The sequence below is a fragment of the Gekko japonicus genome, unplaced genomic scaffold (assembly GCF_001447785.1).
Source record: "Gekko japonicus isolate JY-2015 unplaced genomic scaffold, Gekko_japonicus_V1.1 scaffold837, whole genome shotgun sequence".
Taxonomy (NCBI): domain Eukaryota; kingdom Metazoa; phylum Chordata; class Lepidosauria; order Squamata; family Gekkonidae; genus Gekko; species Gekko japonicus.
In genome coordinates, this window is record NW_015164209.1 from 549,747 (window position 1) to 561,025 (window position 11,279).

The 11,279-nt window shown below is 42.0% G+C and overlaps 1 protein-coding gene across 1 annotated transcript in view; it reads left to right on the forward strand.

The window, feature by feature from the left end:
- Positions 1–338: 338 nt before the first annotated feature.
- The window catches only part of LOC107108048 (protein-glutamine gamma-glutamyltransferase 5-like), a 33,696-nt gene continuing 22,755 nt past the window's right edge, over positions 339–11,279 (forward strand). Inside the window, exons 1-3 of the mRNA XM_015408432.1 lie at positions 339–345; positions 4,355–4,534; positions 8,194–8,312. Coding sequence (XP_015263918.1) covers positions 339–345; positions 4,355–4,534; positions 8,194–8,312 — 306 coding nt within the window. The remainder of the gene's footprint in view (positions 346–4,354; positions 4,535–8,193; positions 8,313–11,279) is intronic.

Sequence of the window (11,279 nt, forward strand, 5' to 3'; positions counted from 1 at the left end):
CAAAATAACAAAATACTTGAAGAACTACAACCTCCTTGGCAAAGAAGCAAGTAGATTACCTTAACATCAGCATCAAGGAAGGCACTCAACAATGCCTGGCCTTTCAGGTACATTTATAGCATATTTTATGAGAGTCAGTACACACCTGAATAAAACCTCACTGTGACTGTTTTGACTTTTCTTGTCATCTTGTGCCATTTTATTGGACGTATATAAGGTATTCAGAGAAACTTGGTTTGCTGACTCAGACACCAAACAAAACATTGCTGAAGGTTGTCCACGTTACTGCAGACCAACTGAACTCCCTGCAAATCCACTTGCCTCTTGGTGCCTAAGGAATGGAAGGTAAGTCCTTTGAAGTTTTCACGTTAACACATGATCTTAAGCAGTTGCTTTTCCGCATTGGCCTACTGGCACATCATTGTATTTGTAATGTTAATATAAGCACTGCAGTTGTATGCTTAATAGATACATTATTGGTGCTTCAGGTCATTGCAAGTGGCAGAGGCATAGGAACATCAGTATTACTACTAGGTGTTAGGCTGGTGCTGCAGCTGATCAGCTGCACGGGATATATAAGAAAAAGGTGGGCAATGACAATATCTGCCTTTAGATATATTGTTGTCTTGAGTGGTGAGGCACTCCAGGGGTTAGCATTGACCTGGATTGGTTCCCTTTGGAGGACAGAATACTAGAGTCTTATGTAATGTTGTAGTATTTGCCTTATTTACAAACATCCAAGTAGAGCACAGGTGGAGGCAAAGAGGTACTTCTCTCCCCAGGTGCTTTAGCCAATGACCGGCAGTGGCCCTCTGCTTCCCTCTCTCTTTCAGCTTTTCAATATTACATTTTCTTTTCAGATGGACACACATCTGCTTCCACTCTACTAGCTAGGAGGCTCACCTCTTCCAGCCTCGAACAAAATCAGTTTCTGATCCCCAAGGCTCATCTATGGTCATTAAGACATCTTATTATTTCATTTGTCATGTAGGATAGACTGAGCCATAGCGATTAGAGGCCAAGTCTTTTTTTTTTAATACCGTATTTCCTCTTAACACCTGGTATACTTACTTTGAACATGGAAGTCATTTCTAGCAATCATGATGATTTCCTCCTGCTAGATCTTTACCTGTTCTCTCTTGAAGGTAGAAGAACAAAAAAAAGAACTGCTGTTTCATCAAAGTTCGATGGCAGTACACAAGCACTCCCCCCCCTGTATGTAGCCTAAAGTTTAGCATTCATAACATCACTTTTCTGTGTTACACATTTTGCCACAAGAAAAACCAACTGGTTGCTGTGAGCTTTTCAATGGAGTCTGTTTCTATAAGAAATGCTTTAAGCATTTCCAATGGATCCTGTTCCTGTTAGAAATCTGAGATATAAGAAACCTCAGGAGCTTGGAGGGGGGAGGGAAGCTGCAAAACAGTGATTAACAGCATGATGGCAATTAAATCTAAGGGGGTAGGAGAAGGTGGTGAGAGCCAGAGGGCTAAAGAAAGCACAAAGACTCAGAGAAATTCAAGAATGAAAGCTGTCACCCTAGGGCAAGCTAGAAGCAGGGTGATGCAACAATGGTTAATAAGCAAACTGAATGGGTAGAATTAAGAGGCTGAAGGAACCACTTTAAGATCTGAAAATGGCTCATGTCCTGCAAAGCATGACAAATGAGAATGTTACTAATGAAAATTTGCATTCAAGTCTGACATTTAACCTGCTGTTTAGAAGTGCCATTTTTGTTCCCTCCGCTATTTTTGAAGTGCAGGTACATGCATAGCAAGAATCTACTCTTTCTGTATGTTTACAAAGAGTGGTGAATCTGACATCATGCAATATTATTAGATCAAAGCTCACTAAGTAGTTCAGTATCTAGTAAGTATGGAGGTATACACCTTGGGATCCTCATCTTCCTTTCAGAGTCCTTGAGATGTACATGTGGTAGAGCAAGCGTCAAAAAGCTTGCCAAGACAGTGCAGAAAAGACATTTAGGCAAAGATAAACCCTTCCTTGGAGAATTTATAGCAGTTTCACTGATGCCAATAGGCTTTTAGTAGGACAACAATGAGAGAAAATGCATGTATGCTGATGTAAGTTTATATTGTACACTCTAGGAATCTGCCTCATATTTCTTAAAACAGAGGCCAGTGTAGTACTGTATCTCTTCTGACACTTAAACAATATAATACATTTTTAATGCACTTCAGCAGTTTTCATTAATTGTTTTAAAGAGTCTTACAAAGTATTGATTTTTAAAATTGTTTAAATCTGCTGAAACCCCACAGAAAGTTTCAAAATCTGACTACTTCCTCTGAAAACTATATAAAACATAATGAAAAGCTCTCCACATCCTCTGGAACAATTCTCGCCTTGGTGATCATTATCTTTTAATAGCAGAAGCTTCTTTCCCCATTATCTCACCTATAAACAACTAAAGGCCAACATTGCATAAGTGCTACTAAGCCACAAAAACAAAGGAACAGAAACTTAGGGCAGTCAAACAGGATCTTTTTTTTCCCCCATTGCAAAAGCTGAAACTGCAAGCTGTGTTCCTTCACAAGAGCATAGGTCAGAATTACACATAACAGTCAAATGTGGCTTGTCATTTCTGGAGCAAGCCCTGGAGATTTTCAGCTCATGGGCTCCCTCCTCTCTTGATGTGCAGCTCAATAACAAAAGATTCAGCTTTCACAGGAAAGCATAGTTTGTTGTTGCATCCATCCTATGAATTGTGGTTTATTCTTTTCTCCACAAACAGGATTCAAACCAAGATTAAACCAAAGCATAGAATTCTGTTTTGCTAAGGAAATAATACACAATGGACTAGATCCAGTGTTCCCTCTATGTTGAGCTATGTGTTAGCTTGCTCCCAGTATTTTAGCCTCCAGCTCACAAATTTTTGTCTTAGCCCAGGAAGGATGGCTCCAGAGCAAACTCATTTATGCAGTAGCCAAATCACTTGCTACAACTTTAATGCCAGTAGCTCACAAGCAGAATTTTTGTTCACAAGACTCCACAGCTTAGAAGGTGCACTGGATCCAACAGAACATTCCCATTGATGGGAGGAGGGGGTATTGCCAATCCACCATCCTGCTACAGACCTCTTAATCCCTCTTTGTGCTGTTCCTGGTGTCCCCCATGTCCCAGAAACAGCATTTTGGCCTGCAGAAAGGGAAATATAGAAGTTCTCCTAGGTGGCTGTTTTGACACAACCGCAAACTTTTTTTAAAAAAAAATATGAAGGTTTCATTTCCAAGCTGTGTGCAAATAAAGGGAGCAGATGGGAATACAGCATGAGATCCCAAAGATCCTCCCCATGTTCGCTCCTGCAAGAACAAAACATGGTTTGTTATGCATAACCAGTTTCTCCAAGATCCTCTATGTTCTGCCTGTTATATGGGAGATGCATGAGTAGCCCCCCCTTTTGTTTATAAAGAGTGTGTGGGAAGGGGCACTTTGGATCAAAGCCATGGTGCTGAGGGCATGGGAGGTTAATCATTATCTTCTGTGCTATTTCACAGATAGAAGTGACTAATGGGGCTTTTATGCATTCTCATTTTCCTCTCTTGTAAGTTCTTGTTTCCTTGGTTCCCCCTGTTCTGAATGTGTTTTGCCCCCTCTAGTGGTTGATTCTATATTACATCAGTTTATGTCATTAATATCTCCTGGTCAATTTAAACTGCAGAATGTTTTTGCCAGGCATAAAGTGATATAATATCCAATTGACCACTAGAGGGAGCAAAACACACGTGGAACAGAATATCTACCCCCCCCCCAAAGAAATGGGAACTTACAAGTGAAGAAAATGATAATGCGAAAAAGCCTCTGAGCTGCTATTAGCTTTAATATGTGGGAGGCAAGTATGCTATAAGGACCTATGTTTTTCTGTTACTTCAACAAATGTTGCTCTGGAAGATGGTTTGTATTGGGGAAAAATTACACAGGGGAAAAGTTTAAAAAAATGCTTCCCCACTGCCACAGCCCTTCAAATTTTCATCCTCCTCCCCATGGCTCCTTATTAATGTTAATGAAGATGGTGGAAGTTCCAGAGACACTTGACATGTAGTTTGGCCCTGAGTGTCTTGAGTTTTTTCTGACACTTCTGCTACTTCAACAAAAGTTGTTCTGGAAGATGGTTTGTATTGGGGGGAAATTACACAGGGGAAATGTTTAAAAAAATGCTTCCCCACTGCCACAGCCCTTCAAATTTTCATTTTCCTTCCCATGGCTCCTTTTTAATGTTAATGAAGATGGTGGAAGTTCCAGAGACACTTGACATGTAGTTTGGCCCTGAGTGTCTTGAGTTTTTTCTTCTTTTTTGAAGATCATGGGCTTTGTCAATTCCTTTGCTTTCCCACAGCCCTTGAAGTGAAAAGTGTTGATCTAAACTGTCTTCAGAATGGCAACAACCATCACACACAGTATTTTGGTGCGAATAAACTCATTGTGAGAAGAGGCCAGGCCTTTGGATTGTATTTGCACTTCCAAAACCGGGACTGGGATGATGACAAGGACAAGATCACATTTACAGTGGAGACAGGTAGTTCCCATATGTGGTGTTAACATGTTCTGTGGAGTCAACAGAGGTATTTCTTTTATTATTAATGGGACCAGGGCCTTTAACATTCTTTGCATGAATCCCTTAGTATGTATCATTGTGCCAGTTTGGATTTTATTTTCTGAGCAGTCATCAGTTCCTGTCAGTGATCTATATGTGTGATTATTGTAGCATCAGAAGAAGGCACTCATGGAAGGCTATGCAGCTATTTTAACAGCACACACTGGAATCTCTTTTTGTGGTTTTCCATGAATCCCTCCTCCAACACAAGACTGTTCATAAAGCTAGATTCTGGGCTTGTTTACTCAGAAATAATCAGCTTTGCTACCAAGTACTGCAGCCTAAAACTATCACTCTTTGTTGTTAATTACACATAAATCAATGTTCTTTATTTTAAAAAAATAGCAGTCACCTCTGTCATCTAGGGTTGCCACCTATGGCTTAGGAAAATTGGGGTGGTGCTTGGAGAAGGTGGCATTTGTGAGGAGGAGAGAGCTTAGCAGGGATGTGATGCCACAAAATTTACCCTCTGAAGCTGTCATTGGGAAATCGATCTTTGTAATTTGGAAGTGAATTGTAACCCCAGCAGAACTTTCAGACGAGGGGGTGTATTTTTGGCTATTAAGCATAGTCAATTCCAGATAATCCTGAAAAAATTCAGGGAAATGGGATAGCCAGGAAAACAGGATAGCCACAGTTAAATGGAGTTTAAAGAGAGTGTCATCTTTGGTTTGACGTCAGTCCTTCTTTTTTTTTTTGCTGTTTTATTCCCACCATTGGAAACAATGGAGGATGGTGGCACCATCTTTAGGCGCCCATAGAATTGGTCTCCCTGGTCCAATCTTTTTGAAAGTTGGGGGGGGGTCTTTTGAGGAGAGGCACCAGAAGCTATGCTGATATTTTTTATTGCCTCTGCCTCAAAAAAATAGCCCCCCATATCCCTGGGTACCTCCAGATAGATTCCCCATTGACTATAATAGTCCCATAGGGCATAATGGAGCTTTTTTTAAAAAAAAAATCAGGATTTCTGAAAAGACCTGAATCAAATACCATATTGGTAGTGGAATGTGTTTTTTCCCCCGGAATCCTGAATTATTTTTTTTTGTCCAATATATCCAAATCCTAACCCCCCCTGCCCTTTGTGCACACCCCTAGTAACTAACTGTCATCTTATTTTTACACTAGGAATTGTTGCTAGACTCTGTTCCCCAAACTCCCATTCTAAACAAAGTTTATACAAAACCTGAAAAATGTTTACTCAAAAGTGATTTTTTTTAAAAAAATGTTTCTTGAATAGGCATCAAACCCTGTGAGTCTCTCGGGACAAAGAGCACCTTTCCTTTAGGTGGAAGTACAGATCAAGACTTTTGGAGTGCATGCTACAAACACCATGATGAAAAATGTCTCAGTGTCAATCTGCTCTCTCCGGTAAATGCCTGTGTTGGCTGCTACCTTCTGAACATGTGCCTGGTATCCTGTGATCACACACATACCCAAAATCTTGGAGAATTCTATGTCCTTTTCAACTCTTGGTGCTCTGGTAAGAATCAATAAAAATTGCAAGATAGGATGCTATAAGCTTAGTGAGTGCCTAAGACTGGCTAATTAATAGGAAACAGAGAGTGAGTATAAATGGGAAATTTTCTCAGTGGAGGTGGTAAGCAGTGGGGTACCACAGGGATCAGTAGTTGGTCTGATGCTTTTTGTTTATTAATTATTTGGACTTGGGAGTAAGCAGTGAAGTAGCTAAATTTGCAGGTGACATGAAGTTGTTCAGGGCGGTGAGAACCAGGGAGGACTGTGAGGCACTCCAAAGGGATCTGTCAAGGATGGGCGAGTGGGCATCAGTGTGGCAAATGGGGTTCAATGTGGCCAAGTGCAAAGTGATGCACATTGGAGCCAAAAATCCTAACTATAAATACACATTGATGGGGTCCAAACTGGCAGAGACTGACCAAGAGAGAGATCTTGGAGTCGTAGTAGATAACTCAATGAAAATGTCGAGACAGTGTGCAACTGCAATAAAAAAGGCCAACACTATGCTGGGGATTATTAGGAAGGGAATTGAAAACAAATCAGCCAGTATCATAATGCCCCTGTATAAATCAATGGTGTGACCTCATTTGGAGTACTGTGTACAGTTCTGGTCATCACACCTCAGAAAGGATATTATAGCATTGGAAAAAGTGCAGAAAAGGGCAACTATAATGATAAAAGGGTTGGAACACTTTCCCTATGAAGAAAGGTTAAAACACTCGAGGCTCTTTAGCTTGGAGAAATGACAGCTTAGGGGTGACATGATTGAAGTTTGTAAGATTATGCATGGAATAGAGCAGGTAGAGAAAAAAGTACTTTTCTCCCTTCCTCACAATACAAGAACTCATGGGCACTCAATGAAATTGCTGAGCAGTTGGGTTAGAACAGATAAAAGGAAGTACTTCTTCACCAAAGAGTGAATAACACATGGAATTCACTGCCCCAGCGGCAACAAGCATGGACAGCTTCAAGAGGAAATTAGATAAGCACATGGAGCAGAAGTCCATCAGTGGCTATTAGCCACAAGGTATAGATAGGAACTCTCAGGCTGGGGCAAGTGATGCTCTGTATTCTTGGTGCTTGGGGGGAGGCAACAGTGGGAGGGCTTCTAGTGTCCTGGTCCCACTGCTGGACCTCCTGATGGCACCTGGTATTTTTGGCCATTGTGTGACAGAGTGTTGGACTAGATGGGCCATTGGCCTGATCCAACGTTGGCTTCTCTTATGTTCTTAATACATACACACAGATTCATGAGAAAATATATCCAAGTGGTAGGGATTGTAGCCAATTTAATCATCAAGTTTATTACTATATGCAGGACTTAATTAAGTACAGGAATATTTGTACCTCACAAACTCAGTCACCAAAGCCATAAGTACTCTTTTTTAGTCACGTCCTTCCTACAAGGAGCTCATGGCAATGTACATGTTTTCCCCATCCCTCTTTTTATCATTGTGAGGTAGCTTAGGCTGAGAGTGAATGACTAGCCCATGGTCATTCAGTGAGTTTCATGGCAGAGATCTGAACCCAGGTCTCCCCTTTTCTAGTCCAACTACTACTCCACATTGGCTCTTCATATTGTTTCTTGACAGCTGAAAATGCTTGGTCTCTTATGAACATGGACCAACTAAGATATCCCAATACATCTTTTCCCCCCATTTTTCATCTAGAATGTTTCAGTTGCTATGTGTTTAAGGAGCAAGATCATGTAGACTTCACAAAATTATCCCAGTGCAGGTCAGTGTCAGTGTTTATGAAGGGTTTACACACTGATATATTTTCTGATTCACAGCTGAATGTGTGAACAGAAGTGTTATGTTTCAGGTAACATAATAAGTTATGTGAAAATTGCCTATGGTCTTTGATCTGTGACTGATAACATCACACAAGCAAGCCATCAGTTGATGTTGTAAAACCTGAGTGCTAAATATGTATGTGTGAACTACCCCTGATATATCTCTTTGCTTTGGAACTTGTGATCAGCCTATAAATCCTATTTCCTTGTTCTCTAATAAATAGTGGAGATAATTGCTACATACTACCATAAATGTTGCTGCATCTTTGATTTCCAATATGATATGAAAATATGTCTATTACATTCTCAGATGATCCCGTGTATCTAGACAATCAAGCCCACAGAGAAGAGTATGTATTAAATGAACATGGGATTGTATTCCAAGGACTTCCCAAACACATAACATCTCATGCTTGGTATTTTGGACAGGTAAAAACGATGTTTTAGGACTTGTGTCTATTACGGATTCCCTTAGTCTGTTATGGTTTACCATTCACTGTACTCTTGATACAAATTGTCTATGGGAAAGAAGAATACCTAATGTGATTACTACTGAATAGTAGGCTTCTTTTGTTTTAGTATTCTATATATTTTTCAACAAATATTTTTTTCAGTATTGGAAGTAGGTCTGTATATTTAAGTGTACAGTAGTTATCCATTCCAGTCTATAACATTAGCAACAATATTACATCATTTGTACATAGTAGGGATGTGCATTCAGTTCAGATGAACTGAAAAAATACTGAATAATGCCTACTGGGCATTATTTGGGCATGCCAGAAGTTGAATCAGATTCTCTAACCTGATTCATCTGGGCGAACAGGGATTCCCTGAATGGATGCCTCCCTAGCAAAGGGTAGATGCTTAAATTTTAAACACTTTCCCTTGATTCTGGGGCTCATGCCACCTCCGTGGTGTGACTCCTTGGCCAAGGGAAGGTATTTAAACTTTCCTTGGCTGGGGAGTTGCACTGCAGAGGCAGCATGAGCCTCAGCAGTAAGGGAAAGTGTTTAAAGTTTAAACCCTTCCATTCCCTGCCCACTTTGGTGGACGGGCTGGGGAAGGGACAGGGAGGCATTTAACCATGCCTCCCCGCTCTCTTCAGGAATACCCCACCCACCCACCTCGGCGAATGGGCCGGGGAGGCATTTAACCATGCCTCCCCACTCTCTCCAGGCTTCCCCCACCCACCTGTCTTGGTGTACAGGCCAGGAAAGGGATGGGGAAGCATTTAACCATGTCTCTGTATTTTCTCCAGGCTTCCCATCCCTCCCATCGCCCCTCCCACCACCTCCCCACTCTCTCCAAGCTTCCCCCGCTGCCTGCCTTGGCAGAAGAATCGGGGAGGGGAGGGGGAGGTATGGTTAAATGCCTCCCCATTCCCTCTGCCCTTCCCCAGCCTGCCCACTTTGGCCTGGCACCAGCTGGAGAAAGGAAAAAAAAATCAGGGAGGCATTAACCCCCCCGAAGTAGCTCAGGGGGCAGTGGGCTCCCATCATTGCCTTCCCTTCAATGATAGGGAACCTCCACCCCACTTCAGGGGTTGGATTATTATACCCTATGGGGACAGTACCCATAGGTTATAATTGAGCTGAATAAATTCGGCAAGTCTGATAATTCCCGAACCCCAGTATCATACCGATACTGGGATTTGGGTTTATCTGCAAATACAGAATTTTTTTGGGTTTGGTAGATCTGAACTTGAAAAATTCTGATTTTTGTGTGTGTGTGTACACACTCCTAGTACAGAGTTATAGTTTTTACATCCAGTACAGGCACAAAATATTTTGTCTCTTCATTCCACAAAAGCAGGCATGGTAGAAAGTGGCTCTGAACTTTGAAAATGCAGCAGGATTGGATCTCTACTCCTCCCTTTTGTCTCCTTCTGCAGGAAGAAAAGGTGGTAGAGCCAAGGATGTTGTGGTTCAATTACACCATTTACTACTGTAACCCCACAAACACATAGATCAGAGAAAACAGAACATTTCCCCATTCCTATATTTGTCTCAATATATCCTTTGATTCCACAATCTAAATTTTGGGCTGCTTCTAATAATACATATCCACCAATCTGATCCTATTAATCTTTACTCAAAAGAAAGTCCCATTGAGTTCAATAGGATATTTTCCATGTAACTGTGTATAGGCCAAGTCACAACCTGAAAGCACAACATTCTCATATATAGTGAACACCAGTGAAAGGGCTGTTCTTTTCTTTAGCAGAGGCGAATCATACTTCATTGCATCCAAACTGATCCTTTCACAAGTTCGAGGCATTGTGTGAGATGTTGCAGACGCCATTCTCAATCTGTCTGTGAAGGCATGCTTCTACAAGAGAGTCTGTGGCACAGACTGCATTCTGCCAGTGTTTGTAGGATCTAACTCAATGCCAGAAGAAGTTATTTCTGCTTTTATTTAGAGACTTCTTCTGTAATACTTGGTATCAGCACTTGTAAGGCCCTCGTGCACCCCTCGCTCGGTGGGTGATGCATGGCAATGAGAAGACCCACAAGGCCTCAAAGCTGAGGGGTTGCTCCACCTTGTTCCTCCTCGCTCTCCACGACCACTGACCACTCCTGGGTCAGGGCACTCTGCTCTTCTCTACACCCTCCTAGCCTGCTCTGTCTCTGCTTTTCCTGACCCACCTCTGACCTTCCTAGCTGGTGAAGGTCCAACCATTCAGTCTGCCCCATGTTTTGCAGTGTGTCCCTAGCTGATACCACTCAGTTGGGGTAGGGTTGGGCACATCCCTTTTCTCTATGATGCTGGGCCACAAGCTTGAGCTGTGCTGGTATGATTGTCACTATGGATGCTACTGCTACTGCATCTGGCCCCTCACTGTCCCATTGTGCCACTGGCAAATCTGGGGAGGACTGCATATCTGGAAAGCTATGCTCCCTATTTTCTTTTATGTCACCTTTTTACTGATGATAATTCCATTTTAGTGTAGTGTAGTAAAAAGGCCACGGTGGCTCAGAGGTTAAGACACTGAGCTGCAGACTGGAAGGTTGGTAGCTCAGCAGTTCGAGACCTAACTGCTGCATGATGGAGTGAGCTCCCGTCTCTGGCCCCAGCTCCTGCCAACCTAGCAGTTCGAAAGCAAGAAATTGCAAGTAGATAAATAGGTATTGCTTTGGTGGAAAGGTAACAGCAGTCCGTGCACCTCAGCATCTAGTCATGCTATCCACATGACCATGGAATGTGTCTTCAGACAATGCTGGCTCTTCGGCTTGGAAACGGAGATGAGCACCACCCCCTAGAGACGGATTTGACTGGCTTTCAAGCAAGGGAAACCTTTACTAGTAAAAAGGCTGCAGCCTTGTGGTGCCTTAAAACCTAGTTACATTTCATTTCATCATAAGCTTGGCCAGGAACTCACTTGAATGTTTTGCAGCA